At 44.3% G+C, this 21,605-nt stretch overlaps 2 protein-coding genes across 2 annotated transcripts in view; one reads left to right on the top strand and one right to left on the bottom strand.

The window, feature by feature from the left end:
- The first annotated feature begins 395 nt into the window (after positions 1-395).
- The window catches only part of ATP10A (ATPase phospholipid transporting 10A (putative)), a 189,377-nt gene continuing 168,167 nt past the window's right edge, over positions 396-21,605 (top strand). Inside the window, 1 exon segment of the mRNA XM_055326486.1 lies at positions 396-953. Within this exon segment, the coding sequence (XP_055182461.1) occupies positions 487-953 (467 nt within the window). The 5' untranslated portion in view covers positions 396-486.
- On the bottom strand, positions 9,989-10,565 carry LOC129510369 (60S ribosomal protein L18a-like). The gene has a single exon (XM_055326487.1). It carries the CDS (start codon positions 10,548-10,550, stop codon positions 10,020-10,022), a length of 531 nt encoding a protein of 176 aa, XP_055182462.1. The 5' UTR covers positions 10,551-10,565; the 3' UTR covers positions 9,989-10,019.

The following is a 21,605-nucleotide window of genomic DNA, read 5'->3' as shown; positions in this document are numbered from 1 at the left end:
CGAGCCAGAGAGCCTGCCCGCTGCCGGCTGCGGAGCCTGTTCTCTCAAACTCCGCAGGTTCTCCCCCACCCCCGGGTGCCAGGGCGCGTCGGCCGCGTTCTGGAACCTACTGGTGCTTCTAGAAACGAAACCAAACTGCTTTAAAGTTTGCAGCTCCGGTTTTCACGTTCCCCGCAGTCCGCGGAACCCCAGCCGGGGCGCGGCGCGCGGGAGGACTAGGGGTGCTGTGCGCCCCGCCCCGCCGGCCCCGGGCGCCCCGCCCGCGGAACCGCGGAACCGCGGAACCGCGGGCTGGGCGGGGCCGAGCGGGGCGGGGCGGGGCGGGGCGGGGCCGAGCGGGGCGGGGCGCGCGCTGACCGCCGGCTCCTTGCGTCCCGCAGGCGGGGAGCCCGCGCCCCCGCGCCCGAGCGGCCGGCGATGATCACCTAGGAGGCTGGCGCGGGCGGGCAAGAGCGGCGGAGGAGCCGGGCGCGGAGACACGCGGCCATGCAGCGGGAGCCAGCGGCGGCCGAGGAGCCCGGGTGCCCCGGCCGGCGGCGGCGGCGGCGGCGGCGGCGGCGCGGGGACGGCAGGACGCGCGTGGTGCGCTCCAACCTGCTGCCGCCCACGGGCGTCGAGGACCCCGCGGCGGGCGCGCCCAAGGGTGCGCGGCGGCGGCGGCGCGGGGGCGCCCAGCGCCTGGCCGACAACCGGCTCAAGACCACCAAGTACACTCTTCTGTCCTTTCTGCCCAAGAACCTGTTCGAACAGTTCCACCGCCTGGCCAACGTGTACTTTGTCTTCATCGCGCTGCTCAACTTCGTGCCGGCGGTGAACGCCTTCCAGCCCGGCCTGGCGCTGGCGCCCGTGCTCTTCATCCTGGCGGTCACGGCCTTCAAGGACCTGTGGGAGGACTACAGCCGCCACCGCTCAGACCACGAAATCAACCACCTGGGCTGCCTTGTCTTCAGCAGGTGAGCGGGGCCGCGGCGCCCCGGGAGCGCCCCGGGAGCCCGGCGCTGGGCGCGGTGAGCGGTGGCACCGGGCGGGGCGGCCCAGGCGGCGGCCCTGGGGGTGGAGGCCCTGGCCGGCGCGCCCGGGGCGCAGGAAGCCGGACACCTCGGGCTGGGCGCGCGGGGGGCGCCCTGCCCCTGCCTGCCGTTCAGATGCCGCATCCACACCCGTCCGGGGCACGGTCCGGGGCTGGAATCCTGCAGCCTCATCCCCAGCGCCCCCGCCTTTCGAGAAAAAGGAGGGAAATCCATGCCCTGATCTCTGGTTTGAAGTCCCAACTTCAGTTTTTGGCCAGGCTTTCTGGGACAGGTTGTTTAACAAGTTTAACTACCAACACAGGTATCTAAAGCTCAAGCTTAGATAACCCCTTTCTTGTTTTGGGACAACAGTGAAATTGTCACCAAGTTTTGGTGTGACCAGCACAGACATAGAGAAAAGCAGGGGTGATGGTAGCAATGTCCATCCACTGATGTGAGTTTGGAACAGGCCACCCAACTGGGTGCCATCCCATAGTTGACTGTTTAATGTTAATTTTCAAAAAATCAACCCCAGTTTCCAAATGGAAAACGGAGGCTTTCAGGGGTTTTCGAGCCTTGCCCATGCTTGGTACAAGGGAATGTCATCACATTGGGCACTTCCTCTCCCGGCTCCTCCCCAGAGTTTTGGACTCACCGCGTGGGGGAATGCTCTTTTCCATTTAGACTCCTCACCCCCCAAAAAGCCATTTGGCTGCAGAGCAATCTTGGAACAGCATCTAGTACCTGAGCCCTTCAGGTGGAACCTCTCAGGAGGACAGATGGGCTTGGCTTCTCTCCAGAGCTCAGCCCAGCTTTCCTTCCTGTTCACCTTGCTTGACTCCTGCTGATGTGGGCCTCTGTGTTAAAGACATGATCTTGTCCAGCTTCCATTGCATGTGAGACACTTCCAGGAAACCCCTTATGTTCACAGTGGCAGATTGTTTCCTTAAAAGATGAGGGTCATGGTTATTCCTACCTCTTAGGATAACGTAGATGCAGAGTATTATTTCTCACTCTTCCAGCAACACTGGTTGTGCTTCATACTTATTTTACAAATGAGTAAACTGAGGTTCACAAAGGTTAAGTAACTTGCCCATGGCCACACAGCTGCTGTGTAGTGGTATTCAAATTCAACCCAGGTTTTTTTTTTTTTTTTTTTTTCAGTTCTACAGCTTTTCCAACATTACTGGTGCTTGAGGTTCTTAAATTTATATAAAACTCACTTGAGGAGCTTGTTAAAAATAACTCTCAGGCTCCATGGCCAGTGTTTCTGACCAAGCTATTCTGGGATTGGACCCAGGAATCTGAGTATTTAATTAGCACGGAGGTGATGCTTATAAAATGGCTCATACTTTGAGTAATGCTGCCCTCTTGCTCTCAAGGGGTGCCCACTGTCCAGTCAGCAAGCATGATGTCAGTGGACAGGGCCGTGGAATTTCCTGGCTCCTGTTCACAAGAAGGCTGAGGCCAAGAATGGAGGAGGCACCTATTTCACAAACGTCCTCTGTCCCTAGTGTGAGGACTTTGGAAAGCTGTATATCTGCCTTCTGTATGACATAATTGGTGGGACTCCAGCAGGTTTAAGTCTTTACACTCATACCCCTTCCTGTTATCACTGAGCCAATAGCTCCTGTAGCCTCCTTTTCAGAAATACTTGGGCCTCAGGAAATATAGTATAATTTTTAATTGACAAAGTGTTTTTAACCCATTAAGTCAATTGACCCTTAAAACAATTATCACCCCCAACATGCAGATGAGAAAATAGAGTGGGACCCAAAAGCGGTTCTCTTCACTTGACCTTGGAAGGTTTCATGGGATTTTGAAGCATTCACCTTCCCCTTGGACCATACCTATCTGTGTTCTCACCTTCCATCCTGACCAGACTGAGATTCTTAAATAATCAGTACAGCCCTAGGGGCAGGTCCTCAGGGATAATGATGCTTTCAGGAGTTCCTAAATATCTCCCAGCTCCCAAGTTGAATGCTTTTCTGCGGGAGAGAAGGGGTCCTCTCTTTAGGGAGGTCCCAGGTGCTTATGCGTAGGTATGACAGGGGTGTTCAGAAGCCATGTCAAACTCCTCCAAGCCCAGAGGGTCTGAGATTGATGTTTTCAGGATTGAGCTCTGAGTGGTATGCATTTCTCAGCCCTCCCCCGTCGTGTCCTCTGAAAATGGTGAGAGACTTTTGTACCCATTGCATTCCAGGCTGTGTGTAGCTGCCTTGAAACTCCTGTCCATCAACTCAAACCAGTGCCCTGATTTGCTCCTCACTCTGCCAGGCCCTAGCTAGACCCTGGGATAGAAAAGGAGGAGGCTGGGTCTCACCTAGAGCTTACTGCGGGGAGTGATTATACTACAGGATGTGTCCATGGGTGGGATACCTGGGCAGGGTTCCTAGCCTAGGGATGCAGGATGTAGTTCAGGAGAGGCTTTCCAGAGGAGGGCATGAGTGAGGATTAGGAAGGATGTGGGTGTGAAGGGCAGATGCTACAGTGGAGGGAACATGGTGGTGGTGGTAGGGTATGGGATGGGGTCAGGGCAGCCTGAGACTACAACCAGGGCATAACCTGTTTGTGGGGGCAAGGTGTGTGCTTGCAGCCCAGGACCTCAGGGGGCTGGCATTGGGCCAGAGAAGTCCAGGAGATGACTTATTTTATGTCAAACCAAAATTTGTTCAGTGCCTTTGGTTACTGCAGAGACAGTGGGAAGTCAAGTTCTGTTTTGGGCTGTGCCATTGCTCTGGTTGATGTGCAGAGGGGTGTAAATGTAGTCAAAGCATATGTAAATCAGAGTATGAACAAACTTTAGTTGGGGAAGCGTTACCTACTGACACTGTCTCTGGCATTCCTTGGACATCTCTTTGTGTTCCTACTACAACTGAAAGTGCGTCAATTATTTACACCATTATTTATGTTTCCCTCAGTAACATAGTCTTTGGGTCTCTTCTTTATGAGAATCTCCATCAGACTTGTTAGAAATACAGTTTCCCAGGCTCTCCTTTCTCATCCCTGAACTGTTGAGCCTGTGCAGGTGGGAGAGCTGGCATCTACAGCATGGCTTTGTTTACACATGAAGTTTGTGAAGCAGTCCTCTGCTTCCATGTCCTGAGCCGATTGCATCCTCTTATGGATTTCAGATTTTTGGTATTTAGGAAGATCCTCCTGAGCCATGCCCAGTGGGATGAGAGAGAGGTGGGTGATCCTGGGGGGTCAGGTCCTGTCAGTGGCTTCCCAGCTGGTGGGATTGGTCAGTTTGAGCATCACTTAGTCATGGCCTGGTGGGTTGGAGTGGGTGTGGGAAGCCCTTCATGGTCATGCAGACTCCTTGATGCTAGCAGAGGCTGGCTAGAGAAGTCATCTCCCTTGGGGCACCAGGTGAAAACAAAGGGGGCTTATTGAGCAGCCAGCTGGGACAAGGTTGGTGTCATCAGGGGCTTGGGCTAAGAGGGGGGTAGGTGGTTGCAGGGTGAAGGCTGATGGGGCTGGAAGAGGTGAGGGGATGGGAACACAGAGTCGGCCTGGAGAGGACTGATTCTGGTGGCAGAAAAGCAGAGAATAGTTATCAGAGAAGGACATTGATGAAAAAGTTGAAGACTCCTAGAAAGGGATGTTGCCCAGAAGAGGCAAAGGGAGGAAGCAGAGACCATGCATAGAAGAAAGTGCTCTCATCCTCTTCTTCAACCATAGGGGCAAGTGGATAACACTGTTAAAACAAACATACCTCACCCCCTGCCTAATAAGGGTGCAGCTTGAGGTAAGGGTGCTACCCAAGGCCCCGGCCTTACCTGCACAGTGTTTCCTAACTTGTCAAGTGAGGTGCTGGGCCCAGGCCAGATACCCCTCCTGGTGCTCTTGTCCTCTGGCCCTCCCTCCCTCTGCCCCATGCCTTGCCTGGGTCAGGGTGTCATTTTGTTTTTCTTTTGTCTCCATTCTCTTTGTAATAATTCAAATAGGCTCTTATGGACACCTTCCAATATCTGTCTCCTAGATGATGGAAACAGTATTTCTGCAGGAAATAATCTGAGATGACTTTTCCCAGAATCATTTGGGCTTTGTACATGGATTTGAGTGTGGTGGGTTGGTGTCTTTCCATCCTCCTTTGGGAAAACAGGTAGTCAGGAGGTGCTCTAATGCTTGCTTATCTTGGAATTGCTCAAACTTTGTTCCCTTTCCTTTGATTCTCACTTCATTTCCCCAGCTCACTGGGGTTATCTGTCCAACTGGCTTACCCTGGACTTCATGATTTGTTTTTTCAGAAGAGCCTGAAATGACACCCAGCAAAGTTCTCCTTTTGTTTTCTGTTCATTTATCTGGCCTCTCCTCTCCTCTCCTCTCCTCTCCTCTCCTCTCCTCTCCTCTCCTCTCCTCTCCTCTCCATCCTTCCCTTTCCTGGGGAGTTGCATCTCTTCCTTGTCAGCAGCAGAGACATCTTTTCCCTAGAAGCATAGCGACTTTGTCTTAGTTGGAGTCAAAGATTTGCAAAAGCAGAGATACCAAGACCAGATCCAGGAGACAGGAATATGCCCGAATAATGCATGACCTCTTTAAGTAGGGCTGTCTCTCAGGTATGCTAGGCAGGACAACACTTGAGGAATTATATTTGGACATTGACATTCATATGGCTTTTAGAAGTTATTTTTCTTTTGATACCTGTCATGTTTCACATGTGACTGGGCTCATGGTTGTCAAATTGTAGAAAAAGAACCTTTCTTTTCCTAAAAATTTGGTTGCCCTCAGAAGGTAGGCATGGGGCAGTTCTTCTTTACTTGTTGATAGGAGGCAAGTGGCGGGGAGCCTGATGCGGGATTCAATCGCAGGACTCTGTTCTAACCTAAGTTAAGGTTAATTCTGTCTTAACCTAACACCAGTCATATTTTCACATTTCCATTTTTTTCACAGATGGGGAAACTGAAGCCATAATTCCATCTTATCCTCCCAACAGTCCCATTACTTTTTATATCCCCATTTCTCAGATGGGGGAAACTGAGACTTCGTATGCCTAAGGTCTCCTTTAGGAGGCAGCAGTACCATGGTTTGAAACCATAGTCCTCCTGCTCTGACTTCACTTTTGCAGTTATTTTTGTGTTTGAAACCTCTACCCCCAGAAGTAGGCCTCTTTTTTTAAAAAAACTGTTGAAAATTTTATTCATCTCAAAGTACTTCCTAACTTCCTCTATGAGTTTGTTTTTTTTTTTGACCCATTAGATATTTAGGAATGTCTTACATAATTTCCACATATTTGTGCATTTTCCAAATTTCTTTCTGTTACAGATTCTAATTTCATTCTATTCACACATATGGAGAAGTACACATATAATGTACCCTCATGAGGTTTCAACAGTTAGCAGCTCATGTTTCATCAGTGTTTTATCCTACCTACTTGCCTCTCCCTTTTATTTTGAATTACATCCCAGATATTTCTTCTGTAAATGTTTCACTATTTATCTTTAGAAAAGCAGGGATCCCTGGGTGGCGCAGTGGTTTAGTGCCTGCCTTTGGCCCAGGGCGCGATCCTGAAGACCCTGGATCGAATCCCACGTCGGGCTCCCGGTGCATGGAGCCTGCTTCTCCCTCTGCCTATGTCTCTGCCTCTCTCTCTCTCTCTCTGTGTGTGTGACTATCATAAATAAATAAAAATTAAAAAAAAAAAAGAAAAGCAATGACTCTTTAAAACTAAACTGCAGGGTCATCACTATACCTAAATTGATACTAAGTCCTTATTAAATACCTAATCTGTGTTCAGATTTTCATTTGTTTCATAAATGCCATGCATATTTCTTTTGATCTGTATGTTTCAGTCAGATCCAAATAAAGTCTTACTGTGATTGGCTGGTAGGTCTCCTTTAATCTGTAGATATCCCCCTCTCAAACTCCATTTCTCTTGCTCATTTTCTTCTTGCAATTATTTTGAAGAAACTGAGTTATTTATACTGTAGAGTTTCCCATGGCCTGAATATTGCCAATTACTTTTCTGTGGCATCATGTAACATGTTCGGTTCTGCGGTAATTCCTGTTTAGTGGTAGATTGGTCTGGATGCTTTATTAGAACTCCCTCAGGTACAGATTTGACTTTCTTTTCATTTTGGTTTTTTTTTTTTTTTTTTGGTCAAAACCATATTCATAGATGTTGCTGTGTACTTCCATCAAGAGGAACATGATGTTTCTTTGCCCCTGTTTTTCTGATGGATATTAGCAGCCATTTGATGATCATGGCCTCCATCTATTAATTTGTTGGTGGATGCCAAATGTTGATGGTCTAGTTTACTATTGGTAATACTTTTATAAAAAGACCCTTCCCCTCATCTACTACCTAAGTTCCCAGTGGTACAAACCAGGAAAAAGAGAGAAATGTTTGATTTGCAGCTCTAGCATCTTCTGGTGGGAACCAGTTGGCTTTCTAAAATTTTTAACCTTTTTATTTTGAAATAATTTGCAGAAAAGTTGCAAAAATAGTGTAGAATTTCTGTATATCCCTCACCTATCCTCTTCAAATTTTAACATTTTACTTGACTGTATTACAGTGTTCAAAACTAAGAAGTTAACATTACCACAAAACTATTGATTTTATTCTGTATTCAGATCTAAACAGTTTTTCCTTTAATGCATTATTGTAGGTCAGTTATTTTGGATATTGATCCTGTATCCTGCCACCTTGCTAACTCATTTATTAGGGCTAGTACTTGCTTTGTGGATTTGTGAAAAATTTCTCTATACTGTCATGTCTTGTTCCTGATCTGAGAGGGAAACATTTAGTCTTTCACCATGAAATATGATGCTACCTTCGGCTTTTGTATAAATGCCTTTATCAGGATGAGGAAGTTCTCTTCATACTTTGCTGAACTTTTTTTTTTTAAATCAAGAAAGAGTGTTAGATCTTGTTAAATGCTTTTTCTTATCTGACATGATCATCTGGCTTTTGTCCTTCATTAAATTGATATAATTATTACATTGATTTTCAGATGTGAAACTAAATTTTTCCTTCCTGGGATCCATCCTATGTAGTCATGGTCAATCCTGTGTAGTCATGGTGTATAATCTTCTTTATAGTTTACTGGATTCGGTTTAGTAGAATTTGCTGAAGCTTTTTGCATCTGTATTTATATGGGATATTGGGATATCTCTGTGGTTTTACTCTAAAGAAAACACTATCCTGGCATCATAGAATGATTTAGGGGTGTTCCTACTATTTTCAGTTTTAGAAGAGTTTGTGAAAAGTTGGTGTTCTTCACTAAATGTTTGGAAGAATTCAACACTGAGGAGAACTTCAATCTAGGCTTTTCTTTGTGGAGTTTTAAAATCACTAGTTCAATTTCAATACTTGTGGGTCCATTCAGATGTTCTATTTGTTTTTGAGTCAGTCATGGTATTTTCTTATTGTCCTAGGACTTGTCTGTTCCATCTAAATTATCTTATTTGTTGTCATACACTTGTTCATAATAATATCTTCTAATTCTTTTTATATTTGTAAGGTTGGTAATGATGTATCATCTTCTATTATGATTTTAACAATGTGAATGTTCTTATTTGCTTGCTCGTTCTAGCTAACAATTTTCCAATTCTGTTGATCTTGTCAAAGAACCAAGTTTTTTTGTATTGATTTTTCTCTATTGTTTTTCTATTCTCTATTTCATTTATTTATGCTCTAATCTTTATTATTTCCTTCCTTCTGTGCCTTAGGCTTAGTTTGATCTCCCTTTTATAGTTATTGAGGTAGAAGATTAGGTTATTTTATGAGTAATTTTTTCTGTTTTTAAAGATTTTACTTATTTATTAATGAGAGACAGAGAGAGAGATAGAGAGAGAGAGACTGAGGCAGAGACACAGGCAGAGGGAGAAGCCGGCTCCATGCAGGGAGCCTGAGGTGGGACTCGTTCCCGGGTCTCCAGGATCACTCCCTGGGCTGAAGGTGGCACTAAACCGCTGAGCCACCCAGGCTGCCCTTTTTCTTTGTTAATAAAGGTATTAACAGCTACACATTTCCCTGTAGAAACTATTTTAGTTCCATCTCATAAGATTGGTTGTATTCTTTTTTCATATTTTTTTGTCTCAAAGTATTTTTCAGTTTCCCTGGTGACTTCTTCCTTGAATTCCTGGTTATTTAGTAATGTCTTATTAATTTTTACATGTTTGTGAATTTTTCAAATTTCCTTCTGTTAGTGATTTCTAATTTCATCTGATTGAAATACTCTGTGTGATGTCAATCCTTTAAATTTGTTGAGGCTTGTTTCATGATCTATCCTGGAAAATGTTCCATGTGTGCTTGAGAAAAATGTGTATTCTGTTGTATAAAGTGTTCTAGAGATATTTGTTAGGTCTAGTTGATTTAAAATGTTTACATTTTCTATTTCCTTGTTGATCTTCTGACTGATGTTTTAGTCATTATTGAAAGTGGGGTGTTGGAAGTTTCCCAAGTCTTACCAAATCTTTTATTTCTGTTAGCTTTTGATTCATGCATTTTGGGGCTCTGTTAGATACATATCTTTTTTTTTTTAGATTGATTTATTTATTCATGAGAAACACGGGGAGAGGCAGAGACACAGGCAGAGGGAGAAGCAGGCTTTATGCAGGGAGCCCGATGCGGGACTCAAACTCGGGACTCCAGGATCATGCCCTAAGCTGAAGGCAGATGCTCAACCACTGAGACACCCAGGCGCCCCTGCATAGCTGTTTAAAATGTTTATGTCTCACTGATGAATTAACCTTTTTATTATTATAAAATGCATTTTTGTCTCTACCAATTCTTATTTTAAAAATCTGTTTTGTCTAAAATTAATATAGCTCTCTTGGTTACAGTTTCCATGGCCTATCTTTTCTTATCCTTTAACTTTCAACATATTTTTGTCTTTGAATCTAAAATGTTTGTCTTGTAGATGGCATATGGTTGAATTTTGTATTTTGAAAAATTTATTCTGCCGATTTTTGCCTTTTGTCATAGTATTTTATTAACATTTAATGTAATTACTGATAAGGTAGGATTTATTTGAGCAGACTTGGGCACCGCAGGCTCTGCATCTAAAAGAAGGTGTTGGGCCTCTTGGTGGTGAAGCGTGGCTTGTGCTGACGACGCAAGACCCGATGGGGCAGTGGGAACTTGATCTTGGAATCGTGGAACTGCTTGACCGCTGGCCGGCGGCACTTGCTGTCTGCAATCTCCTCCACCTTCATGATCTGGATAGAGTGGGCCCGGGCACGGTGTCGGGCACCCATGTCTCGGTAGCACTGGGTGACGGGGCCTGCGGTGGTCAGATCCCGGTATTCCCGGTACATATTGTGGGTGCCACTGCGTGAATCATAACGCAGCCAGATGCCGAAGTTCTTCACCCACAAGGGAGATTTCTCGAACACCTGTCCACAGCAGACAATTTCTCCAGAAGACTTCTTCATCTTCTTTAGTTGAGACACAAAGTACCAGAAGCGGGACTTGGCGACAACATGATTAGGGGCAAAGATTCGCATCCGATACAGGGGCGGAGTGCGACATTTAGGGGTGGGCAGACAGCGCCCTACCACCTTGTACTCTCGCAGCGTGCCCGAGGCCTTCATCGCGTACTCTCCGCTCTCGCTGCCACACCAAAAAAGACAGATTTATGTCTTCCAATCTGCTGTGTGTTTTCTATATGTCTTGCATGTTTCTGTTCCATAGACTGCCATTACTGCCGCCTTTCAATATTTTCTAGTGTACCACTTTAATTCCTTGTTGTTTCTTTTACTAATTGATGTTCTTGGTTATTTTTGTAATGGTGCTATAGAGATTGCAGATAGTATCTTAATTTAAAATAATGTAGTTCACATTAATACTAACAATTTCCATTGTGTTTAGAAAATGTCAGGTTAAAAAAAAATGTTAGGTTTAATCCAGTTGGTAGTGAAATGGAATAGAGAAGCCAGACAAAAGTTGATCAAACAAGCTTTTAATGGGACGCGATCTTAGCCGGCGAGGTTCCGTGGCCGGCAGGGGAGGGAGAGAGCAGGGAAGTCCCGGGCAGGGAAGTCGCGCCCAGGCACACCGCTGGGGGGTCTATAAAGGGTTTTTGGCAGGAAGATGGGGGCAGGGCGGCATTCTGATTAGGGCAAGGGTTACAGGTCTTGTAAGCTAAATTAGGGTAGGGCGGCAAGGCCGCGTTATTGGGAGGGTGCTGGCCTGGGGTTGGCGGTTTTGAGGTCCCCAGGCTCGCCAGCCCAACAGAAAATTCATTCAGTGCCCCCCTCAGTGCCCGTCACCCAGGGTGTTATTCTATATGTTGGCAAATTGAACACCAATAAAAAATAAATTTATTAAAAAAAAAAAGAAAATTCATTCAGTATAATTCTATTTTTTCTTTCTCCTTTGTGCTATTACTATCCTATAAATTTGTACCTTTACACATCGTAAGTCTATCAACACAGATTTATAATTACTGCTGTATGGAATTGTCTTTTTTAAAACCTTTATTTAAATGCAATTAGCCAACATATAGGACATATTTCATATCTGATGTAGTGTTCAATAAGTAATTATCTTTTAAGTCCACATAGGAAAAGAAACAGTTATGAAAAAATATACTTATCTTTTTTGCATTAACTGGTATATCACCTTCAGGCAGCCATGTGATGTGGAACTATTGCTGCTGATTCTTTTTTTTTTTTTTTTTTAAGATTTATTTACTTTAGAGCGCAGGCAGTCCCACATGAGTTGGGGAGGGGCAGAGAGAGATTCCAGCTGATGCTGCCGCCAGAGCAGAGCTTGAGGCAGGGCTGGATCTCCTGGCTGCAGACGTGTCCCGAGCCAAATACATAGAGCTGGACGGTAACAGACAGAGTCAGTGAATGCTCTGGGTATTGGGCTTTACCCACAGAGAAGGTCCAGCTCAGCTCCCATTACAACATTGTTCTGAGGTTGGGACTTTGTGAGTTACTCCGAACTCAGCCTGCCTTTTCTGGAAGGGGTCAGATATCTCCTGTCTGGGAGCAGGACTGCCTCCAGGTGTGCTTGCAAATACTTAGTTATCACAATGACTGCTGGTCTTCCTCGTGCTTGGTGCTTGGTGTTCCCGGCCAGGCTGCTGCATGGTATCTGATCTACTTGGTTTGCTCTGGACAGTCCCACCCCATAAAAAACTGCCCTGCCACCAAGGCGATTTAGGCCCTCATTGAAAAGCATTTTGGGGGCACCTGGGTGACTTAGTTGGTTAAGCATCTGCCTTTGGCTCAGGTCATTATCCTGGGGTCCTGGTATTTAGCCCCACATCAGGGTCTCTGCTCAGTGGGGAGTCTGCTTCTCCTCTCCCCTCTGCTTGCCACTCTATCTGCCTGTGCTCATACCCTCTCTCTCTTTCTCTTTCTCTCAAATAAAACCTTAAAAAAAAAAAAAAAGGATTTTGGGAAGACTTTGAAAGAAAGCACTTATCCATGTTTCTGGATTACTTGACTTGAGAAGATTCACAAAGGTCTGTGTGACATTGGGATCCTGCCTGTCACAGTGGGGTGGTTCCTATCTGCTGAATTCCTGAAGCAGGGGAGCCCAATGTACTTATTTGTACAAGTCTTAACCTTGCTATATACAGTACATCGAAGGAACTGGCAGTTAAAAATGGAAAGGCTATTTTGATTTTGATTTTTTTTTTAGAATACTCTTAGCTTGGTTTTCCATGTTTGCTTGTTTTGCATTTTCCCAGAGTACAGTTTGTATGCATTGCCCTGGATATACACTCTGTGGTTATTTTTCCCCTGAGTATACTGTAGTTTGAAATATTTTGCCTACAAAACTATTTTCATTAGGTAATAACACATTCTTTTGCCCATTTTAAGCCAATCAGGGACAATTAAAACCCCTTCAATGAGGTTGAACCCTTGCCAACAGTTAGATGCTGAGCAGGCTGCATCTCTCTTCAGCCCAGTGCCCTCATTTAAATAGAAGGGAGGACTAAGTGACATGATGCACAAAAAGGCTGAAGCAATGCCAGGCAGGCAGGTAAGTGTTTGAAGAAGTTATCTATAGCTCATTATTATGATTATTACTACTACTATTATTTCTATTATTGTTCAGAGCTTTTGGTCAAAATCTTTCTTAATATTGTTAATTACACTGAAGTAGATGTACTGCCAGCCCAAACAACGAACTTTAAGTGTCATTTAGCCTGTGTGGTTTCACCATGGGTAAGTGGACAGTTTTGGAAAAGCATTTTGAAATACTGAAATAATGGGAGCAGTGGACTCCCGTTGCTACCTTCATGAACCCTTGATAATCCAGGGGTACCCTTGGTTGGCTCAAGTATCTTCTTATAAATGCACTTCACTGGAAAAGCACTACAGGGAAATAGCAAAATTAAGGCATTTTTGTTTCTTAGAAAGCAGTGTGATGTAGTTCATTAATTATTTGGCAATAACCCTTTTATAATGTATCAAATAAGTTAAATTCATTGATCCATTTAACGGTGTCTTTGAAATTCTCATTTTTGTTTAATCAACTGTTGTAAAAATTTAAAAAAAAATCCTAAAGTAAGTCTTTGGTTTTCAAAAGGAAAACAAACCTAGAGCTGCCAGGACTTGCTTCCTCCAGAGATATACCCTACGGGACTCCTCGGACAAGTGCTTCCCAGGCATCCTAATCCATGATCTGTGATCTCAGAACAGTCAAGACATAAGATCAGAGTGGGAATCTGCTTTAGTTTTTCTTGCCCATCAGGTTTGCCTCTTTCAGGAACTGTAGGACTTTCCTAGGAAGGCCCCAGGGTGTGAGACGAGGGGGTAGTCTGGGTCTTATAAAGCTGTCCATCCCAAAGCTCTGGAGCCCCCCTGAGAATCCCATTTCTCCCACTTCTCTTCCTGTTGTTCTTCTCTCCCCATCAGTGCTTTTATGAATGGAACCTGCTGCCCCCAAAGGAATCCAGTAACAGAGGGGTTAATGAAATGGAAGGAAATGCGGCTGTCACCAGACAGTTGAGCTGAGCTCTTTGTTCTCACTTCTTACTATTCTTCTATCCCACCCTTTGTTTTTGTGTATTTCTAATAGCAGTTTTTTAAAAAATCAAGTTCAGGAGGGTCTGTTTTTGGTTCCTGTTTGCATACTTCGTTGAAATGTGACCTTGGGACTCTTGGTGGTATGTATAGTATGTCAGCTGTGGATAGGGAGGTGCATGTGGTGGATGCTCAGTGGCACCCCATCTGTGCCACCCAGACTTCTTGTTCCAGCAGCCTCATCTCATTTGGGTGGCACCCAGAATCTGGGTTTCATCTAGACGTTCCAGTTCTCTCAAGAGGTGAGTGGGTAGAAGAGGGGGCCCTGGGACTTATTCTGAGGATGTTGGCATAACCTTTTTCTGTGCTTGGGCAGAGATGCAGATGGGGCCTCTCCCCCAGCCCTCTGCCATGTTGGACATCATTCTCATTTCAGTTACAAAATCTGTTCTCTCTCTCTCTCTCTCTCTCTCTCTCTCTCTGTCATCTTCATTGTACAGTGGCTCAGGAAATGTATTGACTCCAAAAACTCAGGACAATCTGAGACAAAAAGGCAACGCAGGAAGTTGAGTGTTATCAGGAGGGAGGCAGTGGTTCCTCTTGGGATGCTTTCAGCTTTTGTCTCTCTCAGAAAAAGCAAACCATTTTAAAACATAAATCCAAATGATATATTTCAGAATGTCTTCTATAAATGACAAATAAGGGCCAGAAATGTTCCCCACAGATGTTCTGCCGTCTCAAGATACACATGGCATTTATTTATTTTCTAAAAAAGAGCACTTTTATTAAATTGCCTAATATTAGTTTTGTCTTGTTCCTCACGGCTAGTTGGTAGAAGCCTAGGTGGTACCTTTCCATATTGTAATTGTTATCACCCTCATTCTTTTCTTGGTTCATTTTGCCAGGACAGACTTTAGTCAAATCAGATGTGTGCGACTTTTCCTGGCACTTAACTGGCATTGTGACTTGCATTGTAACATTTTCCATTTACAATTTTTCTTTTTTTGGAAAGAAAATCGTTGCCTTTAAGTGGGATGGAAAGTTTGATTCATTACACTGAAATCTGGTTGCTGCATTGCCTTCTGTAACAGCACGGTGAGTGTTACACCATGTTGTGGCTGGGATGCCAAGCTTGCAGAGGCCCCTGGTGTTCTTCCATACAGAGATGAGGACCCGAATTGGGTCCCACTACTGTGGCAGCAGCCCCATGGATAGGAACTTCTTCATGGGTTCTGTTTAGACTCACTGTTGATCACTGTGAACCCCAATGCTTATGGTCTTAGTGTCTTTTTTCCTTTTGGTTTCACATCCTCTTAACTGCTCTGTGAAGTGTGTGGGGGATATAATGGGGATTCCCTCATAGTAAGCCTTTGGGGCTGGGTGGAGGGAGCATAGTGTCTGTGATTCCTGGCTCTGTTCCAACAAGTGTGTACAGTAACGTCTTAAATCAGTCCCTGCTTTTTCAATCCTGTGTTAACTTTGTCTTTTCATTGTCTGTATTTGAGGCTTTGAGATCTGGGGCCCCATAGATCCTGGTGGTTTACAACCCCTCCCAGGACCAGCCAGTTCCTAGTGAAGGCCAAGGACTTACTTGTCTGTGAGTGCACCTTTCATATGCAAACCAACCAATCCAGAGCTCCAGAGCCCACACTCCAAATACTTCTTTATTAGGCTGTTATCCTCAGGACCACCATCTCCCTGCCCCCAATGGCCTGGGGCTGGGCGGGGGTGGGGTGGGGTGGGGTGGGGGGTGCAGGTGCCAGACAGCTAGGGGCAGCCCCTGTGTACCAGAGCTCCCTGAAGTTGTTGCTAAGCCTGCTTACCCTACCTTTCCTTCCAATGGAAACCACAGTAAAAAGTCTTGCTCACATTTTCCCCTTGTCCTGATGGGCCCAAGTGCTTCCCTGTGTGACCGCCTGTGGTGTTGCATGCCTCTTCCTCTTGGAACTGTGAATGATTGTATTTTTAATGGCAGTCATCTCCTGATCTCTTGGCCTCAGCACACCTGAATAATAATAAACCCTTCATGTTAAGACATATCCCAAGAAGCTGCTTCCCTCAGGCCTTCTTCACCCTCCTTGTGTGCTTGACTTTACTTGTCCTATCTACTGCTGCCTTTGTCAGTGCCTCACTTCTGGTTCTCCTTCCTCATTGTCACTAGAGCTGTATTTTTTGGATTATAAATATGTCATGTCTTTTTCTTTGAATGTTGGAACCTACCAGTAAGCCTGGAGGTCATCCCACTACATGGCGGGGTGCAGTCCTGGACCTCTGTGCATGGGATCCTGGGACACCTGTAGCCCAGCCCCTCTGCACTCTGCCACCCTCACCCCATCTCTAGGCCTTTTTCTCTGACTCCTGATGACTGCTCTCTCCTGCTCCATCTATGCTGGGAGCAGAAGTCCCCCCTCTGTACCCTGGGTATTACTGCCCTTCTTCTGTTCCAGCTGTTTCTATGGACATACTGCTCTGTCCTGCTCTCTGGTCCTCTCTGGGACCAGCCAGTTTTCACTGTCCCTGTGGTTATTGTTCCAGAGCAGGGCCTCAGCATCTTTGACTGAATATATAGATGAGTGAGTGAACTAATCATGATATATGGGTCATGGCACGATGAATGCCTGTGTTAGAATAATGGCCCCCTAGAGATCCTGGTCCCCAGAACCAGAGACTATTAAGTTACATGGTACAGAGGTATTAACGTTGGTGTGATGTGAGGGCAGTTGCTAATGAACTGACCCTGAGATGGGGACATTATCTTAGTTCTTAGTCAAATCACAAGTCCTTAATGTAGAAGAAAAGAAGGCAGAAAAAGATGCAGTGTGAGAAGGGCTCAGGAATTCTCGCTGGCTTCAAAGATAGAAGAGCCACAACTTGAGGAATGTAAATGGCCTGCAGAAGCTGAAAAGTCAGAGCAACAGACTTTCTCTTGCATCCTCCAGGAGGAGCACTGTCCTGCAGAAACCTTGGTTTTATTCCCATGAGACTCATGTCTGACTTCCTGATTTCCAGAACTAGACCATAATACATTTGTGTTGGTTTAAGCCACTGAGTTGTAATTTTTAACATCAGCTCTAGGAATTGAATACATTAGTGTTCCTGGGAGGATATAACAAATACCAAGTGCTTTAACTACAGTTTTTGGTGTGTTACTATTGAGTTATATAGTATCAGTTAAAAACATCTGTAACTATTTGAATTAGTTGAGAATACATGAGGATCTCACTTTGCTTAGTGGGATCACAAAGACATGATATGTTGGAAAAGAGGTGTTTATTATTTTCCAGTTGAAATATTTAATAATTAAACATTATGCATTTCTCTAGTATGGTATGCTTTCAGAATTTTAAAGAACTTGTACGGTGAAGTTCCTGGCTAGCCTTGTAAATTCTTCATTGACCCTCTCTGGAAATGGTGGCTGAAGAGAGGCCTCAGCTCAGAAGGTCCAAAACTGGAGAGTGGAGAGGTGGCCCATGGGCTCTGGGATCCCAGGTGATGTTATCCAGGGCCGCTGACCACCTACTTGTCATGCACTACCCTGCATGAGCATCCAGGGCCATCTTCAACTTGGATTTGTGTGTAGATAGGATCCAGTTGTTTAAATATTTCAGGCTCTTGAGAAAGTGTCTCAAACCAGAGAATTATCCTGATATCATGACAGAAACCAGAATTTACCAAGGGTAAATGACAAAGAGGCTGCATATATCCTTTTTAGAAAAAATTAAATGTTATAGACAGTCTTTTTAGTGTAACTGGATCATATGAGTCATCTTCAATCCTTTTTTTTTAATTGGAGTTCAATTTGCCAACATATAGCATAACACCAAGTACTCATCCCATCAAGTGCCCCCCTCAGTGCCCATCACCCAGTCATCCCCACCCCCTGCCCACCTCCCTTTCCACCACCCCTGTTTGTTTTCCAGAGTAGGAGTCTCTCATGTTCTGTCTCCCTTTCTGATATTTCCCACTCTTTTTTCTCCTTTCCCCTTTATTCCCTTTCACTATTTTTTATATTCCCCAAATGAATGAGACCTTATAATGTTTGTCCTTCTCTTATTTCACTTATTTCACTCAGCATAATACCCTCCAGTTCCATCCACGTTGAAGCAAATGGTGGGTATTTGTCGTTTCTAATGGCTCTGGAATATTCCATTGTATACATAAACCACATCTTCTTTACCCATTCATCTTTCAATGGACACCGAGGCTCCTTCCACAGTTTGGCTATTGTGGACATTGCTGCTAGAAACATCGGGGTGCAGGTGTCCTGGCATTTCCTTGCATCTATATCTTTGGGGTAAATGCCCAGCAGTGCAATTGCTGAGTCATAGGGCAGGTCTATTTTTAACTCTTTGAGGAACCTCCACACAGTTTTCCAGAGTGGCTGCACCAGTTCACATTCCCACCAACAGTGTAAGAGGGTTCCCTTTTCTCCACATCCTCTCCAACATTTGTGGTTTCCTGCCTTGTTAATTTTCCCCATTCTCACTGGTGTGAGGTGGTATCTCATTGTGGTTTTGATTTGTATTTCCCTGATGGCAAGTGATGCGGAGCATTTTCTCATGTGCTTGTTGGCCATGTCTGTGTCTTCCTCTGTGAGATTTCTGTTCATGTCTTTTGCCCGTTTCATGATTGGATTGTTTGTTTCTTTGTTGTTGAGTTTAATAAGTTCTTTATACATCTTGGATACTAGCCCTTTATCTGATATGTTGTTTGCAAATATCTTCTCCCATTCTGTAGGTTGTTTCTTTTGCTGTGCAAAAGCTCCTTAACTCGAAGTCCAAGCAAGTCCGAACTTGCTTTTGTTTCTCTTGCCTTCATGGATATATCTTGCAAGAAGTTGCTGTGGCCGAGTTCAAAAAGGGTGTTGCCTGTGTTCTCCTCTAGGATTTTGATGGAATCTTGTCTCACATTTAGATCTTTCATCCATTTTGAGTTTATTTTGTGTATGGTGAAAGAGAGTGGTCTAGTTTCATTCTTCTGCATGTGGATGTCCAATTTTCCCAGCACCACTTATTGAAGAGACTGTCTTTCTTCCAGTGGATAGTCCTTCCTCCTTTGTCGAATATTAGTTGACCATAAAGTTCAGGGTCCACTTCTGGGTTCTCTATTCTGTTCCATTGATCTATGTGTCTGTTTTTGTGCCAGTACCACACTGTCTTGATGACCACAGCTTTGTAGTACAACCTGAAATCTGGCATTGTGATGCCCCCAGATATGGTTTTCTTTTTTAAAATTCCCCTGGCTATTCAGGGTCTTTTCTGATTCCACACAAATCTTAAGATAATTTGTTCCTACTCTCTGAAGAAAATCCATGGTATTTTGATAGGGATTGCATTAAATGTGTCAGTTGCCCTGGGTAACATTGACATTTTCACAATATTAATTCTGCCAATCCATGAGCATGGAATATTTTTCGATCTCTTTGTGTCTTCCTCAATTTCTTTCAGAAGTGTTCTGTAGTTTTTAGGATATAGATCCTTTACCTCTTTGGTTAGGTTTATTCCTAGGTATCTTATGCTTTTGGGTGCAATTGTAAATGGGATTGACTCCTTAATTTCTCTTTCTTCAGTCTCATTGTTAGTGTATAGAAATGCCACTGATTTCTGGGCATTGATTTTGTATCCTGCCACACTGCCAAATTGCTGTATGAGTTCTAGCAATCTTGGGGTGGAGTCTTTTGGGTTTTCTATGTACGGTAGCATGTCATCGGCAAAGAGAGAGAGTTTGACTTCTTCTTTGCCAATCTGAATGCCTTTTGTTTCTTTTTGTTGCTTAATTGCTGAGGCTAGGACTTCTAGTACTATGTTGAATAGCAGTGGTGAGAGTGGACATCCCTGTCTTGTTTCTGATCTTAGGGGAAAGGCTCCCAGTGATTCCCCATTGAGATTGATATTTGCTGTGGGCTTTTCAAAGATCAATTTAAGATGCTTAGCAATGTTCCCTCTATCCCTACACTTTGAAGAGTTTTGATCAGGAATGGATGCTGTATTTGTCAAATGCTTTCTCTGCATCTATTGAGAGGATCATATGGTTCTTATGTTTTCTCTTGCTGATATGGTCAATCACATTGATTGCTTTATGAGTGTTGAACCAGCCTTGCATCCCAGGGCAAATCCCATGTGGTCACTTTGAATAATCTTCTTAATGCACTGTTGGATCCTATTGGCTAGTATCTTGTTCAGAATGTTTGCATCCATGTTCATCAGGGATATTGGTCTGTAATTCTCCTTTTTGGTGGGGTCTTTGTCTGGTTTTGGATTAAGGTGATGCTGGCCTCATAGAACGAGTTTGGAAGTACTCCATCTCTTTCTATTTTGCTGAACAGCTTTAGTAGAATAGGTATGGTTTCTTCTCTAAACATTTGATAGAATTCCCCAGGGAAGCCATCTGGCCCTGGACTTTTGTGTCTTAGGAGGTTTTTGATGACTGCTTCAATTTCCTCCCTGGTTATTGGCCTGTTCAGGTTTTCTCTTTCTTCCTGTTCCAGTTTTGGTAGTTTGTGGTTTTCCAGAAATGTGTCTATTTCTTCTAGATTGCCTAATTTATTGGCGTACAGCTGTTCATAATATGTTTTTAAAATCGTTTGTATTTCCTTGGTGTTAGTGGTGATCTTCAATCTTTTTTGATCTCACACCCATCAGTAAAATGTACTTATGCATGTGCACTTAATGTGTGTTTATTTTTTTTTTTATTTTTTTTATTTATTTATGATAGTCACAGAGAGAGAGAGAGAGAGAGAGAGAGAGAGAGAGAGAGAGGCAGAGACACAGGCAGAGAGAGAAGCAGGCTCCATGCACCGGGTGCCCGACGTGGGATTCGATCCCGGGTCTCCAGGATCGCGCTCCGGGCCAAAGGCAGGCGCCAAACCGCTGCGCCACCCAGGGATCCCAATGTGTGTTTATTTATGTATAAGTCATAGGTATTCAGTACATGATTGATTGAGTAAATAAATACATTAGTAAATATTTATTAGTTAATAAATCAATTAGAGAGGAATATCAATTATAAATCAAAGTTGTGATATTTTTGCAACCCAGTGATGGTGTATTTTTTTGTGTGTGTCCACTTCTTCAGGGACCGTTGCCCTGGAACATCTTCAAGTAGCTTTATGTTGTAAAATCATCTCAGACCACTGAAAGAACATTGTATAGTTTCAGTTGTATGTCAGCCCAATTCATTCTTTTGATTTCTCTTTTATCTTAGATTACTTATGAAGTTTTGAAAAACTATAGGCACCACCATGTACACAAAGGGACAGTCCTTACTTTTGTGCAGTGGGGTTGGTTCTGGTGGTCAAGAACTGTGAGGTGCTGGGTATCTGACTAGGTTCACTTTCTTGACCTTTGTGGGTGACTGCTGGTACAGGTGGTAAGCCAGCATGGGCTTGTGACTTCACACTGGGCAGCCTGAGCTGGGCTGCACAGGCACACCAGCCTCCTGCCTTTGAGTGTGCCTTTCTCATATGCCTTAAAATTTTGGATTTTTTTTTTTACTATGGTCAAGTATACATGACATTTGCCATCATAACTGCCTTTAAGCTTACAACTCTGTGGCATTAATTATATTCACATTGCTTGCAGCCATCACCACCACCTGTCTCTAAAACTTTTTCATATTCTCAAAGTGAAACTCTGTACCCATTGAACACTAAGTCCCAATTCC

Source organism: Nyctereutes procyonoides, unplaced genomic scaffold (assembly GCF_905146905.1).
Source record: "Nyctereutes procyonoides isolate TBG_1078 unplaced genomic scaffold, NYPRO_anot_genome, whole genome shotgun sequence".
Classification (NCBI taxonomy): domain Eukaryota; kingdom Metazoa; phylum Chordata; class Mammalia; order Carnivora; family Canidae; genus Nyctereutes; species Nyctereutes procyonoides.
The sequence above is the reverse complement of the archived record's forward strand: the minus strand, read 5'-3'. Positions and strand labels throughout refer to the sequence as shown.

Excerpts from the sequence above, each read along its gene's own strand:
- LOC129510369 (XM_055326487.1), bottom strand. The coding sequence starts at position 10,550 with ATGAAGGCCTCGGGCACGCTGCGAGAGTACAAGGTGGTAGGGCGCTGT.